The 15,009-nt window shown below is 46.2% G+C and overlaps 1 protein-coding gene across 1 annotated transcript; it reads left to right on the top strand.

The window, feature by feature from the left end:
• On the top strand, positions 1-12,525 carry LOC135918699 (uncharacterized). The gene is made up of 6 exons (XM_065452359.1): positions 1-187; positions 5,274-5,353; positions 5,504-5,587; positions 7,729-7,761; positions 8,293-8,337; positions 12,196-12,525. Exons 1-6 carry the CDS (start codon positions 40-42, stop codon positions 12,229-12,231), a joined length of 426 nt encoding a protein of 141 aa, XP_065308431.1. The 5' UTR covers positions 1-39; the 3' UTR covers positions 12,232-12,525.
• Positions 12,526-15,009: the final 2,484 nt, after the last annotated feature.

Below are 15,009 nucleotides of genomic sequence, written 5' to 3'. Positions count from 1 at the left end.
CGCCAAACGCTGCATCGCGTAGCAGCGTCGCAAGCAGTCATGTCCACAGCGCTGTCCCACTGCACGTTGGTCGCGCTGGCCGCGCTGTGGTGCGGCGCATCGGCGGGTCCAACCATCGACCCGAAGTTCCTGCTGGAGCTCGCCAGCCAATTCGACACGTCGCAACTGAAGCCCTCCTGTAGGAAGGGTATGGCCCTTACGTTTTCCCACTTAGACGTCCAGTTTGCAGTCTGGAATTCCCAGATGCATTTAGCACCTACCTTAAGCAATCACCATAACGCCATAATTGCATAACGCGGAAGCTGTATGGGCTCTTATGAAACTTGGCCAGAATGATGTGTTGCGGAACAGTAAAAATTAAATTATGGGGTTTTACGTGCCAAAACCACTTTCTGATTATGAGGAACGCAGTAGTGGAGGTATGCGGAAATTTCGACCACCTGGGGTTCTTTAACGAGCACCTAAATCTAAGTACAGGGGTGTTTTCGCATTTCGCCTCCATCGAAATGCGGCCGCCGTGGCCGGGATTCGATCCCGCGATCTCGTGCTCAGCTGCCCATCACCATAGCCATGCACTGAGCAACCATGGTGGGTGAGGAACAGTACATTAATGTGCAAATGTCCTGTATATAGTGATCGAAGCTGCGAATACCCCTATAACCTACCCCTGTATGGGCCTGTGAAGGCCTACAGTATTGCTAAATAAATAAGTAAAAAATAAATAATTATGTGTTCAGGGTCAGTTGTACGTAAATTTCCTATAACAGTACGGAATTCCGCAGTGGACTGTGCGTGACATGTTTCGGTGAAGTTGCAACTTGTCAATTTGGGAGAGAGATACGAAAGAGAAAGAAAAACAGGGAGATGGATCAAAACACAAATCTCGGTTCACTACTCTTACGCTGGGGTAGTAGGACATGTAACAAAGAACCAGAGAAAAGCAAATAACTCTTATTTTCCTCATGAATTTTGATGCCGAATCGTTTCGTATCTCGGTTTAGCAGCGGCTTCTAGTCTGAATCTGACACAGAACTTCCTTTACTGCTAGCACGGTATATACGAACATTCACAGATGTCAGGACTATACATGCGAAGGCCTTCTACAGCAGTTTATATTATTTTTTCACCTTTATTGTGTGTTTGCCGAGTAAAATTTTGTTTACCGTGCGTTTATTTTGATTCAGTAAGGGATACTTATATTTACCGCTTAAAATACGAACAATAAGGCATACAAAGAAGAATGGAGACGCGCGAAGTAATATATGTAGAATGATATCTCGTAAAGAATGGAGGACAATGCGATATAAAGTTGAAATTCATATGTCTCCTTCAGGACTCCCGCCAATAGATTAGTACATAATGTCCGCGGATCAAGACAATGAACTGGCGGTCTTGAATTACATCAATATATATATATATATATATATATATATATATATATATATATATATATATATATATATATATATATATATATATATATATATATATATATATATATATATATATATATATATATATGTATATATACATAATATTGTAAGAAGCCAGCAAACACTCACGCCAAAGACAACATAGGGGAAATTACTTGTGCTTAATAAATAAAATAAAGAAGCGCTAAATTACTGGAAGTGAAAGTGGACGGAACAGCTTGAAAACGCCGCCGCGGTAGCTCAATTGGTAGAGCATCACACGCGAAATGCGAAGGTTGTGGGATCGTTCCCTACCTGCGGCAAGTTGTTTTTTCATCCGCTTTCACTTCCACTAATTTATCGCTTCTTTATTTCTTTCATTAAGCACAAGTAATTACCCCATGTTGCCCTTGGTGTCAGTGTTGGTTGGCTTCTTATATTACTAATAAAAATCGGGCCCCTCCGTTAACCGCCTTTCTTCTCGTTTATATATATATATATATATATATATATATATATATATATATATATATATATATATATATATATATATATATATATATATATATATATATATATATATCTTGCCTACCTGTATTCGATGTTACGGTGCTGCCGGTTAATGATATCTATATTTGTCTGTTACCGCACTGTATTAATTGCCCATGCTGTGGTCTTGCAATAAGACGGGCAGTTTTATGTATATATATATATGAAGAGAGAGAGAGAGTTCTAGTGAATACATATACATACACGGGAAAGTGGATGGGGAAAGGGCGCCGTGGTAGCTCATTTGGTAAGAGCATCGCACGTGTAGTGCCAATTAACTCCAAGTAATGTCTTCTATGCTTACCTTGGTGTCATTGTTTATCGGCTTTTTATGATATGACTTTATATATATGTAATGACTACCAGTTGCTGATCTGCGGATGCCAGTTGATTGTTCTGGTTCTGCCGAAATTCATGCCAGCAGAGCGACACTTGTAATCAAGCTGAGCAGAAGGTACCTATAGCTTTCGACGAGGAGCTGATAGTCTGAATTAGTGGACGATACGCAAGCGGACCAACGTGAATCCGAAGAAAGAGCTTCCCATAATTTCTGTGGCAGTTGGCCAACCCCAGCGCCAGTTTTCTTCTTACAGCTAGCATGGGACCTATGCCAATTTTTTTTTATATTGTATGCAATCCCACTGAAATGGTTCAGCGTCCTTGAATCTACAGCAGGCGTCATGAGGTCAGGAGGCCATTTCCCGATGGCGTTGGGCCGGTGAGCCGAGCGTGAAGTGGACAGGTGACGAATGTTCGCTGCTCAAATGAGGAAGTGGCACACATTCAGAGTGCAAACACGCCGTACCGCGTGGGCCCACTGCCCTCATTTCCTGCATCTAGCGGTGCTCATCGCGCATCCATATTTCGCCGGTCAAAGAAAACGCATGGTAGGAAAGATCCGACAGTTTATTATTAATGAAACTCGGGCGAACCGAATCGCGCCAAGGCCGGTATACGGCAAACAATGGTGGAGATCCCATTCACCAGTGCTAAACTTTGTATCTTGATGGATGTGCTGCTATGCCGAAGGTTCGTGCAGCTCAGAGCCAGCTGGGCAGGCCTCGCTTCCAGGATCTCTGGGGAAAGATGAATTGAAAGAAGAGCATCGTTTGAGTGACCTTTAGCACTTGACGTCCCGCTGACACCTGTATGGACCTGCGAAAAACGTTCAAATGAAAGGGTTTTCGACGTCTTCTGATGCCTTAGAATATTCGTCGACTGCGTGGATATGGCGAAGGGTGGCATTTGCTATTGCGGGCCCATTGTTCCTGTTGTGAAAATGTCACTCACGCTTTGTGAGACAGAGCAACATATTTTTTTAGGTTAGGCGAGAAACTGCGTTTATGGTTGCCGAACAGAGACCTCTTTTTTTCTTTAGCTAAGGCAGGACTTGAAGCTGACACAGCCGCAGTGTTACGTATAGGTTGGTGGCCTTGGCTGTTGAGCACCGAGCTGTGAATTCGATCCCGGTCGCACTTACTGCAGTTCGACGTGGGTGGAATGCCGCAACGCTTGTGCACCGTGCATTGGACGCACGGTAAAGAGCCCCGGATGGTCGAAGTTTTAACCTGTCATCGAAGTTTACGAAGTACCGGAAATGTGGCGACAGAGGCGGGTGAATTCCCGCAGTAATGACGTCATCTTACGCCGTTGACGAATAATAGATCGCGCAGAACCACACAGTGTCGAATAACGCAGAAAATTTCGGCCGGTAATCGTACAAAAACAATGAGAAAAAAAGAATTCTTACACTGGAACCCATTGTGAGAGCAAATGCGAGCCGAAATATCAAGGTAGGCTGTATCGGGAATGTAGCCGCAGTGAGGCATGCGTGAAACGTTCTGCGTGCACGCTGCATAGTGTGTTTTGCTTCTGTAGGTTATACAGAAATGACATAACCAAATACACAAGTTCCATTTACTCACGAGTTATAAATGTTACGTGCCTGCCTTGTGTTAGAGCTAGGGGTTACATTATGGTCTAATTTTGCAATCGTGCTCACTTCCTATTTGTAGTGGGCCAGTTTGATGTCCGTACGGCGTTTCGGTACCAGGGCAAAGAAATCGCCCAACTATATACTGGTGGCACCCGAGACTGCCCTGAGTTCGTCACGATCTCCTGAACTTGCGCTCCCTATGTAGACGGACACGTCCCGTCTTGGTCAGAGCGGTTGAACATCCCTCCGTATTGCTTCCTGAATCTCTTCGCGCCATTTCTGGACCCTGCGTGTCGAACGCGAGACGACATATAAACGAGCAAGCGTGAAATTTCCGCAATAAATTGCACACTTGTGTGTCTTAAAACTCCCGATGAACATATGTTTGAGTTCAATGGTTTATGCCTATATACCTTCACTGAGTGAGTTCGCTCGAACTCGACCGCTCCCGCTCGGATCGACAAACGTACAGCCGAGCTCCCCGCCGCGGTTGCTCAGTGGCTATGGTGTTGGGCTGCTGAGCACGAGGTCGCGGGATCGAATCCCGGCCACGGCGGCCGCATATCGATGGCGGCGAAATGAGAAAACACCCGTGTACTCAGATTTAGGCGCACGTTAAAGAACCCCAGGTGGCCGAAATTTACTGAATCCTCCACTACGGCCTGCCTCATAATCAGAAAGTGGTTTTGGCACGTAAAACCTCATAACTAAAAAAATAATTTTACTGCCGAGCTACGCCTCTCGTGAGCGCCGAGCGCGAGAGGCTAAATTTACCTCCGATTGCGTCATGCGAGGCGTGACAGTGGCGCCATCTGCGCGCATATACGAGGCGAGTGATGACCGAGTGATGGCTTTCTTCCCGTGCACAACGATGTCAAAGTCGTACACGTCGGTAGGCTACGGTTGCAAAGATATAAGCGCTAACGATATGGCAACTTCTCGTCACATCGGTTTCAGCGAGCGTCCTCCTTCGGGCCTTTCTTTTATTTTAAGTACGCGTTAAAGGGTACAGGATAATTTCGATGGTGTCACTTTTAAGTCGCCACTCTTTTCGTTTCTTTCTGTTGTTTCTTACAGTATTTTCCCAATTGTACATAAATGTTCAATATGAAACAACTCCAGTTTCAATGTTAACCAACCACTCTGTATTTCCATCTCGTTTAGTGGTTATGTTATGCGCTGAATGCCTTGTGCTCTCGAATGGGAACAAGAAGGGAGCAGACTTGTTGTCAGGCATCCACTTGCTTTCTGGTCTGCGCCCTAGGGAACTGTACCATACGCTGTCTGAATAAACTCTTTGACTCTAATGGACTGTGGAGGGCGCAGGTGCGATCAAATGGTTTCGTTTTCTTTTTTTTTCTTGTTGCGATCCGCAGTGTTCAACAAGTGCAAGACACGCTTCGTTCCCCTGGTGATGCAGTTCGAGCAACTGATGCATGCTGTGCCCGCTATCCTCGTGAGTGCTTCTCCGCACGGCCTATATAGAGGAACAGTGCCAAGCGCGACGGCTGCAGTCCACACGTAATTGGAACCTCCCTCCCCCGTCCCCCCCCGTCCCCCCCGTGCCCCCGTCCCCCCCTCCCCCCTTTCCGACTTATTACCTCAGGGTGTTCAATGCGTTCAAAGGGAACTGGCCAAAGGATTCCCGCGGTTCGACCTCGAGTGCGTCATGACTGAAGACTACAAGGAGGTGAGTTGAGTGACCCTCGGCACGAAATATCCCCCGTGACTTGGATTACGTAACTCAATACCAAGAAGTAATTGTAGCATCAAGCTCGTCGGTATCGTTGTTCCGAAAGGGGGAAGGTGCGCAAACCTGTCGTACGACCCATCGAGTTTCAGCGTCGCTGAAACTAATGGTGAAATATTACGCGAACATCTAAACACGCAGCATGTGGAATGGCACGCATCAGAAGCCCCTGTCGCTTTATCCTTACGCGTGTGCGTTCTTTTTCTCTGTTTATTTGTGTTGTTCAACACGAAATGGCAATGAACGCTCTACCGTAAATTTTATTGGTCTGTTTCTAGATTCACTTGGTTCTCTTAGCATATCTGTTCGAAAGTTCGCTCGTAACTTGTTTTTTTTTTAATATGGATGTTCAGATAGCGCTTGCATCTTCTAAGGCATTTTTATGCGATATGGAAGAATATAGGCCTATATAATGCTACTCTGTATTTATTTTTCGCTTTCTGTGTTGTTAACATATCGGTTGTTTGACGTTTCCCGTTTCCTTCGTTACCATAATATTGTACTAGCGCCCCCACCCCATCCCTAACCCCTTACCCAAGTCCTCATGTAGAGGCATCCACGGTACGTATGTGGAATAAATAATTAAGAACAGAAAGAACATTTACACTATGTGGAGGTGGGGAGAGGAGAGGGGCGAGAGGGGGAGGTTGTCGACGTTGGCGTAAGCGTGTTTATTAAAGTCAATGAAGTTCCGGGGGCAGGCGTCTGAGCTCTTCTAATTCCGGCCGAACTATGAGTCGCTTAGACAACCGGTGGACAATTGGGGTTAGAGAATTGGTGCCAAGAGAAGGGAAGCGCAGTCAAGGACGGCAGACGACTAGGTGCGGCGTTTAAATTAGGAAATTCGCGAGCACTAGTTGGAATCAGTCGGCGCACGACAGGGGTAATTGGAGATCGCAGGAAAAGGTCTTCGTCCTGCAGTGGACATAAAATAGGCTGATGATGATGATGATGATGGTGGTGGTGGTGGTGGTGGTGGTGGTGATGATGATGAATCGGTTGTCCATATATCTGGCAGCAAGGCATAAAGTAAATACTCGTACTTCTTTATTTTTTCGCAGACATTTTATGCATCCTGTTTTTCGTTTCTGTGCGTTTATCTAGGCGTGGCTTGACTATGGCCACTCACTTGTGCTGTTCATGGGGTTGGCGCCGTGTTCCTCACCATCGAACTTCGAAAGCACATGCTAAAACATTTTGCTACTGATCTCGAGAACGTGGGTTTGATCCCGGCTAGGGCGGCCCCGTTTTGACGTAGGCGACATGCGCGAAATGCACAAGCACTCTTTCTTTCTTTATTGCGATAAAGGCTTGCCCTTAAGGCATAATTCTTGGAGCGTGTATGTGTATTATATGTGTGCTGTGAGGCTTGTGTTGTGTATGAATTGAAGCAGTGTTTTGTGGAATCTGTTGTCATGTATCCAGCGGTCATAGCTGGTTGTCACACTGCAGCGGAGTCCGGCTTGCAGTAGGAGACACGAGCGTTCCGATTGTAAACCCGTACATGTCCATATTAGGTGGTATGCATCTGATTCCACCACAGGAACGGAGCAGTATGGGCACGTAGCACCCAGTGGTGAACGCGACCAGTTCCACCTTGAGACAACAGCCGGTGTAAGGGCCACCCCGGCCCGAAGCCTCCTAAGCACAACTTCCTCCGCCCTAGTAAGGTGAAGGGGGAGGGAGCAGACACACGGTGGGATAGGAGCGCGCGTGTCCTGCCGGAGGACATTTTTACGGGCTCGCAGCGAGTTACGGGCTCGTATACTTAGATCCAAAGCACTTAAAAAAAAATTTCGAGTGGTCAAGCTAATCCGTACTTCCCCGCTACGGATGCCTCAAATCATATGGAAACGTAAAAGGTGATAATTTAATGACGTCGTAAACGTTTCTTTCGCATTCGGAGAAGATGGCTTCTTCCGCATCATCGAGCAGGAAATGTATTTGTTCTACTCCATTTAAAAAAAGAAATGACACTTGACTTCCGTCAGCAAGGTTGCTAGATACTACAGAAATTATCTGGGATGAACGATGGCCTGCGTAAAGAGCACGTGGTGCAGCTGAAATGCGTTTCTTTGCAGGGCATAGATTGCATGGAGGACCCAAAGCTCCTGGTAAGTGGACGCAGAACTCTTAGCCGTTTTTCTTTGCGCAACTGCGACAGAAGAGACTTGCAGGTCTGCCTCACGCACATAGCTGTTGACACAAGCTGACTTACTAAATGATGCGAACTAGTGTAAACACTGCATGTATAGTTGTTATTGCCGGTAACTATTTGTTCCGCTTCGGGAATCCGATCCATAGACGTCGTTTGGCTGAGGCAGCCGCACATTGAGTTAATTTACTAAGCACGGTGCTATCAACTGAAAACAAGTGAAGGGCTAAACATTATTCACTTAGAACCGCTGTACACCATGGCCGACCGTAAAAGTCAATTGGAAGAGGGGGGAGGGTAACTGAACAGCCAGTGAAAAGAACTATCTTATACCTGATTATGCCGTAGCCACGTCAGTAGACACATTTTGTTCCACCAATATTTTCTTATTTCGTAGGTTTCCACACGACTAATTTGCCTAACGAACTCTTGTACAGTACAAACGAGAACGTCAGCACTATGACGAAATATATGTCGCTGTATTTTGCAGGAAATACTCGGACCAAAGGCCGCCAAATCCCTCCAGCCATTAACGGCAAGTGAACAACCCTTGCCATAGAATTGTCGTTTTCTTGCGCAGTAACTGCATGCTTGCCGTACAGAGAGTTTAACTCGCCCGTGCGCGGATTCCAGTTTACGGAAGAGCGTAACACAACAGAGATGAACGGCAGCGACAGCGACGATATCGACATTTTGCGGCGATTTCTTGAACGTTAACAAAGTCACAAAATTCCTATTTTTGCTCGACTCTTGAGGAAAGAAGAGAGTCACCGTACGCTCATGATTATGTTCCTGCTGTCAACATCACACCAACAACTCAGTTACAGTAACATGACATTGCAGCGATAGTTTGATGCACGCCGGTTGAGTTCGGTGTCGCGAGATGGCGCCGCAAGCACTGCCGCTGGCTTTTACTATACGCATGAGACAGGGGAAGCCGTTGTTGAAAATTGTTGAATATGTAGTCTGATCATCTGCTGCACATTAAAATATGTGACACCAGAGTTTGAGAGTCATGGCTTTGAAGGTTTATTGCATGCAGTTCTAAGGTTGTCTGTCGTAGCTATCGTCATGTTAACGTGCCACAAGGTTTACGTGCCATGAATACCAAGAATGTCGCAAAAAAAAGAACGCCTAATTTGTCTCGACCCACCAACGATTCCAACTTGATCCTCAAAGGGGCCCCGCAACGGTCCCAAGAAAGCATGTTCAGTGGGGGCGGCCGGCCTTCTGGGAAGACTAAGTGTTTGGCATGTTTGGGAGGAAATTCTCTTTTTCGCATGCTGTTCGGAAGTGTCCTGTCAGGCACCGATGGTAACATCACTCTGTGGCAGTTTTGTACCCTTTGAAGTGACATCGAAGTGTCGCACAATGATCATTGGTTAGAATTGGAATGTGCTATTTATGATTTCACGATAAAGCTAGCAGCGCTAGAAACCAACCGGGACCTTACATCTCAAGTGTGAAGCCTTGTAATATTGGCTAAGAAAAGGTCGTGCTAAGAAAAAATGCAACCGATCCAACGAGCTGGTATCTATACACGGCGAAGCTTTGTGTGAGTCCATAAAGAGTCCAAAGACGAGTTTGTGTTAATGGATGTCCGATCAAAGTGGCACAGAAGGCTTTATTGAGGCATTGTAAAGGGGCTAATGTGACGTCATCGCCAGATTTCTGGCTCAATTTTTTTCCCCATGGTCGGCGCCGCCGCGGATGGATGGGAGAATGAATGGATGGATGCTATTACCGTCCCCTTTGAAACGGGGTGGTGGGTGGTGCCACCAAGTTTTTGTTATGTTGCGTAATTCCCTACTTATCTTTTTTCAAAGAAAAAGAAAACGCACTCAAAGAAGTCCCAGAATCAAACTTTCTGAACCACTACTAAAAACTTTTGCTTTTGCGCGCCTCCATTGTTTGTGGTTTCCCTACTTTTCTGCCGCAAAACCTCCAACCGCCTCTTACTAATGTCTATTGCGGACATGCTTACTTTCCCCCGGTTATCCCTGAACCCAAGAGCAAGAAAGCCAGAGGAGCCTAAACCGAGAGCTGGGTAAATATCTTCCCGTTCTAATAAAGCGTGTTCCGTCGCTTCCCTAGCTTTTCCGCAACAAGCACTTACTCCTTTGGTGAAGCTCGCTTTATAACTATGCGTTCTAACGCATCCGGGTTTCACTTCGAAAAGTGAGGAGCTGCCATTTTTTCCTCACAGGTATTCACTTGAACATGTTTGCGCAGCGCAAAAGATGAGGACTGAAGGGAGAACACAACACAGGCGCTGACATCAACTGATCTTTATTTGCGACATTGCCAGAACTATATACATGAGCAAAAGTAATGAAAAAACAACTTTATTTATTTATTTATTTATTTATTAATTTATTTTTTGAATATATTGGATCACCAGCTCGCCCAAGCTTCTACCTTATCAAGGTATTTACTCGTACCATCTTTCTATTCCGTTGCCGCCGCCCATGAGATTGTCTCAGCTTCTCTGACTTAGCGTTTGACGTCCTTTTTTTCCACGTAGCTCACCATACCGGTCGCATACTTCTTGGTAAGCTTCCTAGTTCTTTTCCTCGACCGTGTGGCAATGTCTTTTGTACAAATACCTGAACGCTCTCGCAAGTCATTCACTTTCTTTGATATTACACAGTCGTTCTTCAAAATCAATTTTACTCTGAACCCTTTAAAACTTGTCCTGCCCATATCACATTGCACAGCTTCATTTGTAGTCTTCCCGTGAGCGCTCCCTGACCTTTGACTGCCATTGAGTCCTGATTGTACCTCTGACTCCAAGCAAACAACCACATTTCCAAATGTATCCTGGAACCATTACACCTTTACACATAACCTGGAGCACCTCGTACCTATTGTATCCCCACAGCGGCCTGTGTTTCATTATAGCCGCATTTCTCTTCCCCTTTGCTATAAATATTTTATCCTGTTTCCATATATCCATTACCTTTGTTTATTCGTTCACCAAGGTATTTGTACTCTGTTGCCCGAGGTATTTCTTGGCATTGTATGGACACTCTTCGTTCAATATTTTCATTGAATGCCATGAAACCTGATTTTCGACCCTGAATTTTAATCCTAACTTCTTACATTCCTGTCCACAGATTAGGCATACGTTGCATGTCACTTTGCTTGTTAGCATGCAACACATTGTCGTCCGCATAAAGCAAAGCTGGAAGCTGCTGCTTTACTACTGTACCCACCTCTTTGTGTGAGGGATTAAACCCGATATTACTTCCCTCTAGCGCCCTTTCTATCTTTACCACGTACATCATGAACAGCAGCGGTAGGTGAGTAAAGATGTAATATGCGTGAATGGAAACATTTTATGAAGATTTTACTTTTAGAACGCGTTATTTGTGTAGCCATATCCACGTTTTAGACGAAGCCTCTTACAACACTAGCCAACACAAGCCTCGCAGACACATATATCGCCCAATGCCGTCATTCCCATGACGGCAGAGCACCCGTAAGGGAACTGCCATAGACGGTGGCGCCAGATTTCCCTCTAGGTGTTATAGTGAGAAACTCTATGTATGTGCTCGCCCAACTTCGCTTGTTTACTGCCATGCGTACATTTATGGTCTCCGTTGCAACTCGCGAGTGCGATAGACGCGTGTTGCTATCGCACACACATTGTAGCTCCAGAAAAGCGTGCGCTCGGAGCGGCTAGCACAGTGGTAGAGATGTCACTGAATCGTACCGCGACATGATCAAGTGGCGGGCCGAGTTTTCATGCTTCAGTTTTGTTACGGAATGCTCCCTCCCTGTTAAAACGTTCCGTATGCGAATTTCATATCATTCAGAATGTTTCCGTACGATCCTGTATTCCATATATATTCCGTAATATTTCCATAGGAATCGTACGGAACGCTTCAATGGGGAGCTCCTAGTCTTTTCTTTCCTCCACGTGCCACGGTAGTGAACGGAACTCTAGAGACAGTTTTTTATGCGAAGCATATTACTAGAGCTCAACCCAGCTCCTCAGGCGCGGCGGTGTCGCCTTCAATACCACGTGACACCGTGACTTCATGAATGAGGAGAAACGGGGCTCCAACTCGCGCCGTCCGTCGCGGCGTCGCCCCCCGCATCGGACGCGGTGAGCGTCGAGCAACGCAGCGTTCGGCGCGACAAGGAAATGTGCGCCTGAGCAAGCGCCGCACGCCTGAGCCGACGCCGACGACACCGGCTTTTCTGCGACACGAGCTCCTTAACGCTGTCGCGTTAAAATAAAGGCTAGTATGCTTCGCATCCTGGGCTTAACCTTAGCTAAGCCACAGCCCGTTTTTTTTCATACGCACTGCGTATGTGTCTTCCCTGCCAGACTTGAGAACATCAACTGAGCTGCACTGACTGGCGAATGTTTCTATTTTTTTTCCAGAACTGCTTCAAGGACGTACCGCCGCCGCCTGCTTGATGCCGCCAGCTCGGTGGGAGCAAGAGCGCAGTGCCGCATCTTGCTAGAGAAGATGGTTACAGCACTCTAAAAAAACACAGGCACACGTCCGCCTCGTTCCCATTTTTGTTCCTTGCAACAAGCGCACAGAGATGTGAAATGGTGCTTCTAGAATTGCTGGCACAACAGTGCACAAATATATTTCAGACGTCTTGGCTTTTCTAAACGACGGTGCTGAAACCGGTCAAAGGTCTATAAGAAGGCGAACCTCTTGAATAAACAAATGCAGGATGTGTAGCACAAGTTACCGAGAAGTATTGCCATTAAAGAAAAAAACAAAAATAAATTAGGGCACAGTTCCAACTAACAAAAAGCATTTATAACTCCTTAAAATAAGCATTTGCATAAATAGCTGCCTAGGAATGTAGCGCAGCACATAACTACGACGAAGAAAACTTAGTGAGCATCGTCATCTGCTGTTGTGGGCAAACACCAAAACACTGCGAAGTACGGACAACATAAAAGACATCACAGGGAAAACAAGCTTTTCTGGCTACACCTGTACGCGGCGACGATTTGTAGGCGCAAAGGAAATGAACGCTTCCCTGAGCGCAAACGCACGCACATTTGGAGCGTTCTGTCATGCGCCGCCATATTGTGAAATTCTCCTATGGTGGTATTTTGAGCCAATCAGAAAGGGCGTAGCATCCCTGTGGGCCAATCAAAGCTGACAAGATGGGGGACTACCGAGACGCGTAATGTACGAAGCGTGTGTGCAGACGGGCTCCTCTCTCGCGCGTCCCTCACTATCTGTCGCTGCGCTTCCGAAACAGTGAGAAGATCTGTAGGGTACGTGTGCGCGTCGGATCGCAAGGCATAATGTAGGCTCGAGACATTCTCGAGACATTCGAGACAATCGTCATTATACTGCGTTAAGCTGTTAGGAGCCAAGCATCCGAGCATCCCTTTAACAATATGGTTCCTTGTAAGTTCACGGCTGCTTGTGACGAACATTGCCAGAACACGTCGATGCCGAAAGAGGGACAGAGCGGGAAGTTCCTGTTGTCAAGCGCTACAAGTTTTCTGCCAGCCGGTTGTATTGAGACCACACTTATCTTAGCCTACTTCTACTCAGAGGACACTTCGTTCTCACTTAACAACGTAGACCAACGAAATCGCTCAGTGGTTGCTAACAACTTTACTATGCGCTAACCAAGTGCTACGTTGCTACACGACCACGAATAATTTTTCGCGAACCGTCTGATGCTCGTGCCAAGCGAGGAATGGGTAAGTATAGGTAAATCATGGACAGGGTGCCGATTGATTTTCCGTGAAGAAGCAATGACGCAACTTTTATCTTAGCACCGCAAGTTTCGTTTCAAGGCACGCGCCACATTTCAGGTTGATTCTCTACTTTCCCAGCTAATGTGCTACTTGAAGGTGATGAGCTGGGAGAACATACCGAAATTTATTTTTGTTCAACTGACCAGAATGTATCACAAGTATCTAAAGGCGCGTGTTCACTACCCGATAAATTGTACAAGTCTTCTTGGGTGACGACGAAATTGTGCGAGGGACAGGTTTGCAAAAGAAAAAAAGAAGGGATAATGATCAACTCTGGCAGTCGGCCAGTCATAAAGTCCTACAGAGACGTCGATGCAGATCTGAAAATGGTACGTATAGCACGTGGCCTGCTGCTTTGTGAGCAGTTTAGCCAGGGGCTTCTTGAAAGGTCTTCAAACCCCAAAATATCGCCAAGACACATGAATACCAGATACAAAGTAGCTACCCTGACAAGTGCGGAAATTTTGCTAAACTACATGACGAAAATTGGTGCGGGCGCTGATATGTAGGAATCAGGAATGAAATTGAATACTTGCACGACTGCAAGGCATATGCGCGTTTTGTCGGTGAATTCATGTGTCGTACAATGGCTGTCTACTGCTGTCTTACGCGTGCTTGAATGTTTCATTTCCACCTCAACCGTACTGGCGAGATAACCGTCTCCTTGAACCCCTTGAAGCGCGACAGCTTTCTCGGGGGGAATGACCGGGTCCTATAGTCACCTGAAGTAGGGCACCTAATTCTCGCGTCGGGCATGGGTCACGAGCCAATCGTGGGCGCTCAATGAAAATGCTGTTCTGCTTCTGATGCGTGAGGTGGCAGGTTCGATTTCCACCAGTGGTATCCTCATTCTGGTCGATGCGGAGCACAAGAGATTTGTATACTCGGGCTTAAGTGACATTTAAGAACCACAGGATGTGCAAAACTACCCGGAACGCTTCCGCACAGCGTCTCTAATGCCCCCAGAGTCGACAGTAAATGCGAGCAGAAAGGTTAAAAATAATACCATGAATGGGAGGGTTCCCACTAGCAAGCCACGTGAGTAAAACGAGGCCCGATATTCAGGTCTGTCGCGATGATGTTTAGGATTATCCTCGTGGTGCTGAGCGATGTGGCCAATAAAAAGCAAACGTTATGCCCGCAGCCCAGGCGATGGTGACTGGCGCTGTACAGTGAATTATACAACCGTTGACACCGGGAAGCCATCAGCTAGAAATGTACTCTACACAAACAAGCCGCTTTAATGCAGCAGAAACTTCGCTGATTCTCAATTTATTGACGATCAATAATGGATGCGAATACGCAACCTAATACCGCGATCCCATTGTTGTTGCCTTGAAGGAATCAGTTCCTTCTGCTTAAAGACATTAAATTTAATATCCCCATTAAAGTGTTCCTTGCTTACTGTCACCAAGAAAGCACGACTGCCTGGTGAGATTTATCATGGCGGAACGC

The sequence above is a fragment of the Dermacentor albipictus genome, chromosome 6 (genome assembly GCF_038994185.2).
Source record: "Dermacentor albipictus isolate Rhodes 1998 colony chromosome 6, USDA_Dalb.pri_finalv2, whole genome shotgun sequence".
In the NCBI taxonomy this organism is placed as follows: domain Eukaryota; kingdom Metazoa; phylum Arthropoda; class Arachnida; order Ixodida; family Ixodidae; genus Dermacentor; species Dermacentor albipictus.
This window is presented reverse-complemented; position numbering and strand designations above follow the sequence as displayed.